This window comes from Euleptes europaea, chromosome 1, assembly GCF_029931775.1.
Source record: "Euleptes europaea isolate rEulEur1 chromosome 1, rEulEur1.hap1, whole genome shotgun sequence".
Classification (NCBI taxonomy): Eukaryota; Metazoa; Chordata; class Lepidosauria; order Squamata; family Sphaerodactylidae; genus Euleptes; species Euleptes europaea.
In genome coordinates this window covers 31,084,934-31,099,103 of record NC_079312.1, presented here as the reverse complement: position 1 = coordinate 31,099,103, position 14,170 = coordinate 31,084,934, and the positions used below count along the sequence as shown (strand labels likewise).

General features: G+C 45.2%; 1 protein-coding gene and 1 non-coding gene across 4 annotated transcripts in view; one reads left to right on the top strand and one right to left on the bottom strand.

Annotated features, from left to right (window-relative positions):
• Window positions 1–14,170, bottom strand: part of IMPDH2 (inosine monophosphate dehydrogenase 2) — a 29,309-nt gene that overhangs the window by 13,175 nt on the left and 1,964 nt on the right. For all 3 annotated transcript variants that reach the window (XR_008933715.1, XM_056858780.1, XM_056858791.1), the window contains exons 2-6: window positions 7,512–7,560; window positions 7,081–7,182; window positions 4,406–4,480; window positions 3,287–3,493; window positions 1,289–1,376 (exon numbers count right to left, since the gene is read on the bottom strand). Coding sequence is in view for 2 of the 3 variants with exons in the window: in XM_056858780.1 (XP_056714758.1) it covers window positions 1,289–1,376; window positions 3,287–3,493; window positions 4,406–4,480; window positions 7,081–7,182; window positions 7,512–7,560 (521 nt within the window). In the remaining variant the exon portion in view is untranslated. The remainder of the gene's footprint in view (window positions 1–1,288; window positions 1,377–3,286; window positions 3,494–4,405; window positions 4,481–7,080; window positions 7,183–7,511; window positions 7,561–14,170) is intronic.
• Window positions 7,655–7,726, top strand: TRNAT-GGU (transfer RNA threonine (anticodon GGU)). Its single transcript has one exon. It is a non-coding gene; the product is annotated as a tRNA-Thr (tRNA).

Sequence of the window (14,170 nt, the reverse complement as noted above, 5' to 3'; positions counted from 1 at the left end):
ATCTATCCTTAAGTAGAGAAGAGTGAATTCACATAGTTTGTGGCTATGTAAGGATTGGAGCCCAGAAGCCCAAGTCTAAAGTTCAGAACACAGGACTACAATATCATTCAGATTTCTTTTACCCTAGAACACTGGTTCCCAACCAGGGGTCCGTGGGAACTAAATTAAGGTCCGTGAAACAAAGTTATAAACCCATAATAAATTAATATTTTCAATTAAAAGTTCTCTATTATAAAATATATATTCAAATAATTCTAAGTTTAATGTTTAACTAACAGTTATGATTAAAGTTTATTTTCAAATTCTCAGAATTTTTATTTTGAACCTTGGGGTCCCTGCACCGAACAAAAAAGTCCTAGTGGTCCCTGGTCAAAAAAAGGTTGGGAACCACTGCCCTAGAGGGACAATAATTTGTACTCATACGCATTATTTTTTTTAAAAAAAGCTTCAAACCAACAAAACTGGAAGTTGCCGACAAGGCAGCCCCTTTACACTCAAGTTCTCAGAATCCGTGGCCCCAAGGACAGGGAGTGTCGTCACAACCAGTACATCAAGAAAGGAACTCTGTGCCTATGTGCTACACTAAGTTACGGATAGGGGCACAGTATGCCAAGTCAGAATACTACACAGCTATTCTCACCTACACATAGGAGGGGAACTGGGGGAAATATGGCTGCCGGCTGTTTTAAGATCTCAGCCAAGCTTTTGTTTCGCTCTGGTCGCAGGTACTTAAAAAGCCAAGGGGTCACCAAAAGCAGGAGCCCTTTGGCAAGATTCAAAGGGCTCTTGGCTCGCAGCCTGTTACCCTGACGGGCCACCCCAGTGGATCTCAGAACCAGCCTTTAAGTGTGCCAGCGTGGTGCAGTGGTTAAGAGTGGCGGACTCTGATCTGGAGAACCGGGTTTGATTCCCCCACTCCTCCGCATGATCGGCGGACTCTAATCTGGAAAACCGGGTTTGATTCCCCACTCCTCCACATGCAGCCTGCTGGGTGACCTTGTGCTAGTCACAGTTCTCTCAGAGCTCTCTCAGCCCCACCTACCTCATAAGGTACCTGTTGTGGGGGGGGGAGAGGGTAAGCCACTTTGAGACTCCTTTCAGAGAAAAGCGGTGTATAAAAGCCAACTCTTCTTCTTTTGTGTGTATGTGGGGGGTTTCCCTGTGTGTTTAATTATATGGTATACATTTTTTCCAAATTAACTGTTTAAATTGCGTTGATATTTTTGCAAGCCACGTTGGGATCCCATGGAGGAGAAAAGGAGGGCAAGAAATGCCCCATAAGAGATACCTTTTTTACTCCTCTGCAGAATTTCATTGGCTTCTTTTAACGTAACCCCTGCAGGTGCTACAACAAGGTCTTCTCGCTTGGTCATGATCTAGGAAGAAGAATGAAAATGTTAAAAGTATGGGATTGTTTCCACTTGGGCCAAATCAAGCAGTAATGTCCAAGAGACAGAGAAATTCTGAACAGGTGTGTCCGATTGCGAAAACAGCTGCAAGGGACTCTCTTAGCTAGCACCACTGAATTTCATCTATCATTCGGGCAATGTTGAAGGTGTCTCAATCAGAAGAGCTACCAGAATCCAAAATCCCTTTGGGGGGGCACCATCATGGCCTCCAAGTGTCACAAGCAATGCAACTTGAATAAACAGTCTGCTGTACTGTTTCAGTCTGCAGGTGAGGAGCTCCCATGATGAAGTAGTCCTTCACTAAGAAAGACCCCTGCACACAGAAAACTAGCATATCAGGGAGCAAGCTAGGCCAGAATGGTCCCTGACAACTGGGAACAAGCCATGGCTCATTGGTAGAGCACCTGCTTGGCATGCAGAAGGTGCCAGGTTTGACTTCCACATGCAACAGAATAAACAATCTGGGGATAGTAACAATAGGAGGGAAACAAAGATGGTGAGGGGTCTGGAGACCAAGTCCTATGAGGAAAGGTTGAAGGAGCTGGGTATGTTTATCCTAAAGAGGAGAAGACTGAGAGGTGATATGATAACCATCTTCAATTACTTGAAGGGCTGTCATATAGAAGAGGGTGCCGAGTTGTTTTCTGTTGCCCCAGAAGGTTGGACCAGAACCAACGGGTTGAAATTAAATCAAAACAGTTTCCGTCTAGACATTAGGAAGAATTTTCTAACAGAGCGGTTACACAGTGGAACAGGCTTCCTCAGGAGGTGGTAAGTGCTCCTTCCCTAGAGGTTTTTATGCAGAGGCTAGATGGCCATCTGTCAGCAATTCTGATTCTACGACCTTAGGCAGATCATGAGAGGGAGGGCACCTTGGCCATCTTCTGGGTATGGAGTAGGGGTCACTGGGTGTGTGTGGGGGAGGTAGTTTGGAATTTCCTGCAATGTGCAGGGGGTTGACTATATGACCCTAGTGGTCCCTTCCAACTCTATGATTCTATGTTTCAGTACGATCTGGATTCAGATGAGGATTAACGAAGTGTTAAGCACCGAGACAGAGAATCCAGCCTCGCTTAGTCTCATCTAAATACTTTTGCAAGTATCTCTCTCTCACACACACACTCCTCCTCAGGGGTGGGGAATTAGAGATGATTTAAGACCACACTTGGGATGTGCACCTCATGCCAGGTTTTGCCAGCCCAGCTTAAAAATAGCCCAGGAGAGCCGAGCAGGCGCTCCGACACTGCAGAATGCTGCAGCAATGAAACCTGACGCCCAGATACAGAGGCAACATTAAGGCCAACCTCAGGTGGCTTCGGATAGCCAATCTCTTCCTATTGCACTAAGAGGAGAAAGCCAAGAGCTGTGCTCCAGCACTGCAAGATGTCACGTGCTCATTTTTTCAGCCAACACACAAAAAATACTGCAGAGACCTTCTTCCAACTGTTCCAGCACAAGCTCTGGATTTCCCCCGCTTTGCCCATCTGAAAAGTTAGGACCTCCACTGACCTCAAATCAAATTTATTAATACAGTCAACTGACCAATCACATGCCAACACATCAAAAGTTCCAGACTCAATAGTTTTGCACCGCAGAATCACAGACTGTCCATACAAATAAAGGTGTAAGATCAATAAAAAACCCTGATTAAAATTACCACCTTAAAATTGATAAAATTGCAAAAAATTCTAACCATCATTCTCTAATAAAGTTCTGCGTATTTTAATAGAAACAGTGCAGAACTTGGTAGTTTGGAGCGTAAGCTGAGGGTCTTCTCCTAATAGGAGCTTCTTTGCCAAAAGCTCAACTGACTCATCAGGGAATTTACCAAGCAGGGGGAAAATAAGCTTTGATCTAACTTTGTGGCCTCCACTGACCTCGCTGAGAGGCAAGTCGTGCTCTTCTTCCTTCAGGAAGTCGATGTCTCGGGATGAGATGATCCCCACGAGCCGGCTGCCCATCTTCCCGTTGTCCGTGATGGGGATGCCGCAGAACCCGTGTCTGGCTTTCGCTTCGAAAACATCTCGGACCCGATCTTTGGGGCTCAGCACTACTGGGTCTGTGATAAATCCCTGTTCATATTTCTGGACCAAAGCACATTCAGGAAAGAAGAACAGAAAGAGTTGTTTGGAAAACCAGAAAAAAGGGGGTAGGAGTGGGCAGATGGCCAAGAAGCACTTCTCCCAAGCTATGGAGCCTCCAGAACTGCAGCAGTGTAAGACTGGGGCTTTCAAACATGGTTAAGAACTTAGCCACAAAGCAGCGTCCTGGACTCCAAATTTCAGTGCACAGTACAGTGGCAAGGAAAAGAGAGGAAGCCAAAGCTGCACAGCTTGTCAGCTAGTAGAGGCAGAAGAACCCTGCCTGAATGTACTGTAGCTACGGATATTAGCCACCAAGACAGAACCATCTCAACACATCCTAACAAAAATAGCTTTAGGGATTCTAAGCAGAAAACCCCCAGTCTTCATACCCTGGTTAGCATTAGCCATGGTTAAGGTGTAACTATTAACCATAATTAGGGCTGGGGGGGAGAAGACTCCTGCATGGGAGGGTCTTGGGATGAAGTAGGATGCAATCTCACAGTCTGCCTCTAATCTTTTACTTATGGTTAACGGACAGACGACTGTTATGTCTATTCAAGCCCCACACCGGGTTGGATCCGGTGCAAACTTCTGCCTTGTGTTATAGGTCTTGTTCAAGCAGAAGTGCAAGAAAAGGACCTTGGCAGCTACTTGACCCAAGTCAAACTTATTGCATCCTCCCTTGCATTTCCACAAGATCTTGCACATCCAATTTCTGAGCACTATAATACATAGGGAGCAAAGTGTTAGGTGTCGCACAAGATCTTGTGCGAGTGGAACTGCGCGAACACCATTTCTGTTTCGCTTGTGCATTGCTGGATCCAAGCCACTGTTTATACTTATGACTTTGCCACCCTGACCCTTCTCCCTAACAATACTTGCTAAGACATTACTCAAAATGTTGACCCGTACCTTGACTTTTCGTACTTCGTTGGCCTGGAATTCTGGGGTGCAGTTATGGTGGATGAATCCAATCCCACCTGTGAGCTGACAATATACAATAGGAAAATATGAACTGTTAAACTTCTTTTCTGCTATCATCCAAGGAACAAAGAGAGGACCGGCAGGAGCAGAGGCTCACAAGCTGGAGCAGTTTTTCGTACGAAATGGATCCACCTTAAGGAAGGACACAGCTAAGGGTGGATAGGGTAGGACTGAAAAGGTCCACTGACTAGTAAAGACGGAACAAAAGCAGTGTTGGAAGAGGCTAGAATTACTTCAGCTAACATTCCTCTATTAGCTAATAGCGCTAAGCTTTGTACAGAACACGTGAACAAGGCAACACAGCGACAGCATGGACCAATACCTCTGAAGAATATGCGAAGGATCAGCTTTTAGCTGCTGTTTGCTCCAACTGGAATCCCTCAGCATAGGCAGTTTATGAAGAAATCAGGGAAGAAAATCGCATTTCTTTATAAGTCCGCAGTGTACACCAAGACACTCCATCACATTAGAAGACCTCTCATTCTAAATGACATTTCAAATTCTCCACTCTGACATACAGTTCCCATGAGTCCAGCTCCCAGCCGAACCTACTTCCTGGGGTGGTTCTGAGGTTAAAATGCAGAAACGAACGAACGCCTTTACTGGCATTGGAGTAAAACATTCAAAACAATTACAGTAAAACCATAATATACAGGTACATCTAACCCCCATCGGTTCTGCAATAAAATCAATTTAAAAGGCTAAATGGATTACTTGATTTCGCAGTCCTAAGCTGGCCTTATTTAATACATAGGTGTTCACGTACTTTGATTGCAGACTGTAAGAACCTTGCCACCAATTCAATTTTTTTGGGGGTTCTGTACGGTTATAAGACGAGACACTTTGATTTTGGCGAGTAACCATTCCCTGTCCGCAAAAATTGGGTCTATGAATTGGGATCGACCCCTAGCATACACTGAACAGTTAAGTAGGACATAGAGGACTGATTCTATTACGCCCTCCCCGCAAGGACAGACCCTGTCCGAATATGGGACATTCGTTCGTTCGTTCAAATGCAGAAGGATGAAACCACTCATGGTGCATCAAGGTCCTCATAAAAAAGACAGGCTAAAAATGTACTAGATCACCAGACACTGAATGAACAGAGCAAAACAGTCTGGGAAGGGGAGGTCCATATGAGGCCCAGGGAGCGTGACAGAAGGAATAGCAACAGGAGTGGGAAGCAAAAAGGGAGGCTGACAGAAGGGAAACCGGCACAGTGAGTGGGAAGCGTGACAAAGAGGACAGTATGCGAGGAGATCCAGTCAGGAGCAGCAAGCCAAACAACTTTAAATAGGGCCAGAAGCTTATTTCTTCAAGCAAGAAGTCTGAACGACGAAATGGATTCCAGATTCATCTAGTCCTACCAACTAGCAGAGTATCCTGCCCAGGTTTCAACAAACCATAACTGTCTTAATCCAGATCTCCTGTGAGGCCACCAGGACAGGAGATTCTATATTATCATTGATAAGAATAGAATGAGACAGAGACCCCCTATCCAAGCATACACACACAGAAGAGCCCATGGAGTTTCCTACATTCCTTTCCATTACTGCAGCCCCGGCCGACCCCTGAAAAAGCTATTCCCAGTGTCTCACAACCCATGGGGAGGAACAGCCCTAATGTTGGGTGGGGGAGCAAGGAGGAAGAGGAAGAAGAGTTGGTTTTTATATGCCGACTTTCTCTACCACATGAAGAATCAAACAGGCTTACAATCACCTTCCCTTCTCCACAACAGACACCTTGTGAGGTAGGTGGGGCTGAGAGAACTCTAGGAGAGCTGTGACTAGCCCAAGGTCACCCAGCTGGTTTCATGTGGAGGAGTGGGGAAACCAACCCAGTTCACCAGATTAGCGTCAGCCGCTCATGTGGAGGAGTGGGGAATCAAACCCGGTTCTCCAGATTAGAGTCCACCGCTCCTAACCAATGCTCTTAACCCCTACACCACGCTGTAAGGACAAGGGAATGAAAACACCACTTTCCCTCCGTGCAGATGCACTGGAGGGGCTGCAAATCTCATCCCCTTGCCCCTCCTCACTCCAGCCCCTCCCCAATTTATGCAACTATTTCTCTGCACAGGTCCCACAGCTCTAGGAGTTATCTTTGTATGGGTCAGAAGGGACTGCAAGGACAAAGAAGAATGCAGGAAAATTCCACATTCTATGCCCAGATGGGCTGGGGACTGACCAGCAGAGCTTTACTCTGCTGACACGGCACTGAATTGAAAGGGTTATTAATGCAATCATGATGTAGTGATTAAAAGCGGTGGACTCTAATCTGGAGAACCAGGTTTGATTCCCCGCTCCTCCACATGCAGCCTGCTGGGTGACCTTGGGCTAGTCACAGTTCTCTCAGCTTCACCTACCTCACAAGGTGCCTGTTGTGGGGGAGGGGGAAGGAATTTGTAAGCCAGTTTGAGACTCCTTTTGGCAGAGAAAAGCACAGTATAAAAACCTACTCTTCTTCTTGTAAACATGATTCAACTACGAAAAATGAGATGGCCCTGATTTCTGCAGGTACATAGCTAGGATGCAAAGATGGTTCCCAACCCTCCAATGGGATGAATCCCCAGCACCACCCCGCTTCTGGGCCAGATCACTTACCGCCATCGCAATGGCCATGCTAGCCTCTGTTACGGTGTCCATAGGGGAGGATACCAATGGAGTCTTCAAAGTTATCTTCTTGGTCAGGGCAGAAGTCAGGTCCTTAAAACAAACACAGAGTTTGAGCTGCAGCAGCATTTCACCTCATTTATTTCCAAGAATACTGCCATTGTATTCCCATGATCTTAGCAACCATGGGATTCAGATTTTAGTTTTTCACCACGAAAGCCGAGATTCTTAGAATTCCAGGGCTTCTCAGCTGTGCACAAGAGCCTCATAGAGGTGAGTTGGAACTATAAAACACTGAAAGTTGCTCAGTGAGTACTATAAAGAGGGGCAAGCAGAAAGGAATCTTCTTGCAGGGAAGGAAGTGTGTTTTTTGCCATGAGGTTATTTCTTTTACATATTATAAAAATTAGCCTCATACTCACCACTTGGTCTGCAGTGAAGTCTATGTAGCCAGGGAGTATAAGGAAGTCACTGAACAAAGGAGAAAGGAGAAAGAATGTGTCACTGCACATTTAAATACCGAGCTTTGCAAGCTAAAAATACTACATCGCGCATCTTATGGATCGGGGCTGTGGCTCAGTGGTAGGGCATCTGCTTGGTATGCAGAAGGTCCCAGGTTCGATCCCTGGCGTCTCCAGTTAAAGGGCCTAGGCAGGTAGGTGATGTGAAAGACCTCTGCCTGAGACCCTGGAGCGCCACTGCAGGTCTGAGTAGACAATACTGACTTTGATGAACCAAGGGTCTGATTGAGTATAAGGCAGTTTCATGTGTTCATGTGTGTTCATGTGATCCTCACAGCACTCTTGCAAGATAAGTCAATATTATTTCCATGTGAGCCTAAGAACTGACAGAGAGTCTGTACGGTATAGTGGTCAGACTGTTGGCCTAGGATCTGGGAGACCCAGGTTCAAATCCCCAAACAGAAACTTGCTGGGTAACTTTGGGGCAGTCGATTTCTCTCTAACCTACCTGAGGATTGTTGTTGCAAGGATAAAATGGAGAAGGGGAGAATGTTGCAAGATGCTTTGGGTCCCCGATGAGCAGAAAAGCAAGTTGCAAATAAATAAATAGGCAAGCCCAGTGGCACAGAGTTGCAAGCTGCAGAACTGCAGTCCAAAGCTCTGCTCACGACCTGAGTCTGATCCAGACAGAGGTCAGTTTCAGGTAGCCAGCTGAAGGTTGACTCAGCCTTCCCTCCTTCCGAGGTCAGTAAAATGAGTACCCACCTTTTGGGGGGTAAAGTGTAAACGACACGGGAAGGCAATGCCAAACCACCTGGTAAACATAGCCTGCCTAGTAAACGTTGTGATGTGACACCATGGGTCAGTAATGACCCAATGCTTGCACAGGAGACTACCTTCACCTTTAAATAAATGAATGGTATCTGCTGAAGGGCTGAGACATCTGAAAGACAAACCTTCTGGATTAATCTAATTACTGGCTCCATCAGCTCTCATCCAAACAGTGTTCAATCTGGAAACATGTCCTTAATACCAGAGAAAAAGCCATAATTCCTACATTCCCTCTATGAAATATTCAGGAGCTGGTATGCAAAGACAGCGTAACCAGAGAACATAAATTTGCAGGCATCATAAAAAAAGCAATAGAAGATTGAAAGTATACCCAATACCTAGGCTCCACATGTATGCCCCAGAATTCAAAAATTAGATGAGATACTTTGCAGGGCACCTAATCCAGCCCTGATGCAGGGCTTAGCAACAAATTAGGTTTTCCCTGAGGGTTGCTCTGGGGTTCAGTGGAGAGGTGCGCTCTGAATTTCCACGCTTCTAAGGTGTGGATATGAGCCCCGTGGCGCAGAGTGTTAAGCTGCAGTACTGCAGTCCAATCTCTGTTCATGACCTGAGTTCGATCCCGACAGAAGTTGGTTTCAGGTAGCTGGCTCAAGGTTGACTCAGCCGTCCATCCTTCCGAGGTCGGTCAAATGAGTACCCAGCTTGCTGGGGGTAAAGGGAAGATGACTGGGGAAGGCACTGGCAAACCACCCCGTAAACAAAGTCTGCCTAGGAAACGTTGGGATGTGATGTCACCCCATGGGTCAGGAATGACCCGGTGCTTGCACAGGGGACTACCTTTACCTTTTTAAGGTGCGCATAGGCCCAAATTGGATCAGGACCATGGCATGCAGAGAAAGGGGGCTTACACGCACATCTGCCCCCACACTATTTTCTCAACCTGAAACAGCCCAGGGAATGCTACTTGCCCATTGTGGAAACGTAACATGTAGCTCTTCAGTATGTATACAACCCGCACCAGAGCAAACAGCACCCCCTTGGAGCTGTTTCAGATTGGAAAAATGGCATGGGGCAGGGGAGGTCTTTCCATGGCACTGACACAGACTGGGCTCTTGACCCCTTATGGGGTTTTCATGGCAAGAGACTAATAGACGTGGTTTGCCAGTGCCTGCCTCTGCACAGCAACCCTGGTATTCCTTGGTGGTCTCCCATCCAAATGCTAACCAGGGCTGACCCTGCTTAGCTTCTGAGACCTGGCGAGTTCAGACTATACCATGCCGCCTTCCCTTCATAGGCCCTAGTTCAGTTGGTTTTTATTTGTTTGTTTTTAAAAAGGATCAGTCAAATTCATGGAGAAGACCATCAATTACTATTCACTGCAATGACTAAGCAGCACTCCCATGTTCAGAGGCAGCAACCCTCTGAATCCCAGTGCTGAAACGCAACAACAGCAGGTGTGATTGTAGACTTTCTGGCCACTGTGTGAAAGAGGATACAGGTCTGATACAGGACAGTCGCTCTTACGTCCCTTTAAAAGCATCTCAGGTAACAGGGCTGGAGAAATCTCTGCCCTGGGTTCTTAGGAAAGTCAGAGTAGACATTAGCAGGCTTGACAGACCTAAGGACAAGAACGAAATCTGTGTAACACCTTTTATTGTGTGTGTGTGTTAAGTGCCGTCAAGTCGCTTCCGACTCACGGCGACCCTATGAATCAATGTCCTGCAAAATGTCATATCTTTGACAGCCTTGCTCAGGTCTTGCAACACCTTTTATTAGGACCAACCAAATGGACACAAACCACAGACTCAGTAAAAGGCAACTTCATTTACAAGCATGTATAAATTTTAAAACCAGGCACCTCTGATTTTTGATTGAACATTGAACACCACCCAGTCTCTAAACCATATACCTGTCCAGTTTTTTTTGTTTTTGGAAAACCTCCCAGGAAGGGCAGTTGTCAATTTGTTCCATAGGAAGTGTTCATTGATGTTTAACCAAAACCCTGTGCTTACTTTGGATACCTTCCAGAATAACCAGCCACGACCTTCCCTTCTCAACCAGTTATTCCTTACTCTACAGCTATTAGCCATGTTAGATAAACGGAGAGAAGATCCACAAATATCAGGCACTTTGGGATGAATCATGTTGGAAACAGAATGTTCAACAAGAGGGACCCCTTGGTGCGAGCACAACAGCAAAGCTCTTATGTTCCTTCCTGAGGCAAGCGTCACGTTATCAAACACCGTGTTTTAATTTACTTTTATCTTTAGGTGTGTGTTTCAAAATACCATGACCCTATCTGGAACATCAAAATAGGATAGGTTAAAAATTAAACAGCTTCCGGCAGCTCAATCCAACATGTGTGTTTGTTAATTGCCATCAAGTCGCTTCCGACTCATGGCGACCCTATGAATCAGTCCTCCAAAATGTCCTATCTTTAACAGTCTTGCTCATGTCTTGCAAATTGAGGGCTGTGGCTTCCTTTATAGAGTCAATACAACTCTTGTTAGCTTCTAAGATGTGTTGTGCCCTAGCACCAGCATTCAGGCTTGATTTGATCTATAATCCACTGATTTGTTTTTTTGGCAGTCCACGGTATCCGTAACACTCTCCTCCAACACCACATGTCAAAGGAATATACTTTCTTCCTATTAGCTTTCTTCAATGTCCAGCTTTCACACCCATACATAGTAATAGGGAATACGATGGCATGAATTAACTTGATCTTGGTTGCCAATGACACATCCTTACACTTAAGAATCTTTTCTAGCTCCTTCATGACTGCCCTTCCCAGTCTCAATCTGCTTCTGATTTCTTGGCTGCAGTCTCAAAAAGTCCTCTCAAAAAGTGAACTTGAGGTACACATTTTTAAAGAGATTGCTGAAACATAGGAAGAGTCCATTCTTTTTCCAACATCGGCCAACTAGATGACACTGGAAAACCTCTCAGCATATAAACAGCCCCTCCCACCCCCACACAGCAAGAATGTAAGATGAGCCCTGCTAGAGCAAACCAGTGGTTCATCTAGTTCAGAATCCTATTTCACAAAGCTGCCAACTAGTTTCCCTGGAAGGCCAACAAAACAGGGCATAGAGGCCAAGGTTTCCCCCCGGGTATTGTGTCCTAGCACCGGTATTCAGAGTTTTACTGCTGCTAAATATGGAGGTTTACTTTAGTCAACATGGCTAGTAGCCAATGATGGCCCTGTCTTCCAAGAATCCGTCCCAGTTTCTGGCTCTACATGGACTTGCCTTAGAAGAAAACCCAGAAACTTCTATTCATTCAGAACATGGCTGCTAGAATTCTCACTCACGCCTGCTGCAGGCATCATGTAACATTAATCTTGTCCTGATTAGGTGTTTAGGTGGCCATATTGTTTCCAGACCCAGGTCAGAGCACTGGTAACTAACTTTTACAGAGCAATCCTATGCAATTTACTCCAGCCTAAGCCCACTGAAATGAATCGGCTCAGACTAGAGCAACTCTCCTTAGGATTGCACTGTTAAAGTCTTAACAAACTTAGAGCCAGGGTCCTTGAAGGACCTCCTCCACTCAGGTAAATGTATTTGTGGTTCGGGTTGCCCTTCTCCAAATGCCAGCTGTATATGAGACTGGACTTTTTTAGCATTGGCCCCCAAACTGTGGTATTCTCTATCCCTTCAGGCCCCCTCTCTCCAGACCAGTAAAGACTTTGTGTGTGTGTTTATGCCAGAAAGTTCTTAGTATTTTTTCTCCTCAGAGATCGATGTTTAAGTCTGCACTACTGGCAGTACTCACCACTGATTTTACCACTGTGGATTGTTATTGGCACTTCTTATTGGTTTTAAGGGTTTTTTAATTATAAATTATTGCTGTTTCAGCAGTGTCTTAAGGTGGCTGCTTTTTTAGTTCATTATTTATTAACATTATGGTTTAAAAGCCTTATTGTTTGTTTTTGCTGGTATTCAGAGCTATGATGATTCTGAACATAATTTTTTCACTTTACTAATAATCTTCAAGACTTTTTTTACCATCCGTCTGATTTAATCCCAATTCCCTAACTCCTGCTGAAGCATTTGAAAACTCAGTTCACCTCCCACACTTTCTCCTTGCAAAAGAAAAAAAATACTGTTTACTTTGTCCTCATAACCTGTATTTGTAGATCTCTTCTAAAAAATTGCTTATTTATAAAGAAAGGCAACCCCCCCCAAAAAAAAGTTCACAAGCATGTTTGAAATCCCTGAAAGGCAGAATCCAGCTTTTAGGAGGCCACTCTTGACTAGACTGAAGAAACAACATTTCACACATCTGGAGCCTCAGAATCTTCTCCTGTCACAACAGTATTATAAAAATGGCCTTGTTAGTTATTAGGTAGTGACCTGGCTCAAATGTTAATACACTCTGGCTACATTCAGATACCCCATCAAGCCGACTTTAAGCCAGTTTGCTGCTAAACCTGCACTCGCATCTTGCCCTCCCCCCCTTGCACAGGACAAGTAAAATTAACTAGTTTTTCCAACATACAAATGCAGGTACATGGGTTAATCTCTACAAACCAGAAATCTAAACCAGGATTTCATTCAGGTTTAAAATTCCAATTTATAGAGAACAAACTAACTCCAGCTAACCTGCGTGCCTGCATTCTATATCATGGGCAACCAGAATTACTTATAAGCCAGGATTTTTTTCATCGCACCCCTCACGAGAAGGAATGACTGAGGATCACAGTAAATAGCAGGGCTCTTGCACACTTCAAGCTAAAGCCTGCTTGACTTGACATCTGAACTTAGCCTTCAAAATCAACCCCGTGGGCAAAATTCATGATGAGATATGATGCTGTCAGGGGAGAGTTTGCTGTTGTAAGTGCCAAACACTCCTTTTCTTCCAATTTATATTTTATTGCACGCATCGCTAAGTAGAAGGCAAAGTTCCTTCTCAAGGAAGTTATTTCTCAGCAGCAAAGTTTGTTTCCAACAGCTTATTTATAAGCAGCTTCCCTCTCAGGAGGGGGGTGGGTGTTGATAAAGAAAGAGTCAGCTCTCTGGTGTAAAAACTATTTCCAGAGCATGGCTCAAACTGCACATCGCCAGCATGCCTCCTGGAGGAGGAGCTTATGAAGTGTATACAAATGAATTTCACAACGCTCCTCTCCCCTCTTGAGATCATTTGCGATTACATGAATCTCCATTTGCAGACAGAGTGGCGGGGGGGGGGGTGAATCAGACATAAGGCAGACATAGCTAACCCCTATCTAAAGACGTGATGTATTCTAACAAGAACAGCATGAATCACAGAGAAGTACATACTCTACCGCTTACAGGTTCTTATGCGAAACTACATGCCCTTTTGCAAAAAAAAAAAGAAAGAAAGAAAACTATGCCTGAACATGCTCAAACTGGCCACGTGGAGTGACAGGTGGCTTCAGCGTACCCTGGGTCTGGTCTTCGTACAGATCAGTGTAATCAAAAAGATTATGTCAAATGGAGTCCTGCCTCTACAGTTGTCATCACTAGCAGAGATAATCTGGATGACCCAAAAGGGAGTTTGTGAAATGATCTCAGCTTGACAGATCAAAACTTAAGACAAAGGCCCTAAAAAGCTCTGCCAGGTTGGTTACGGGCTCTTGGGGGAGATTGCTTATCAGCGTGGCGTAGTGGATAAGAGTGGTGGACTGTAATCTGGAGAATTGGGTTTGATTCCCCACTCCTCCACATTAGCAGTGGACTCTAATCTGGCGAACTGGGTTGGTTTCCTCACCCCTACACATGAAGCCTTCTGAGGGCTAGTCACAGTTCTCTCCGAACTCTCTCAGCCCCACCTACCTCACAAAGTGTCTGCTGTGGGGAGAG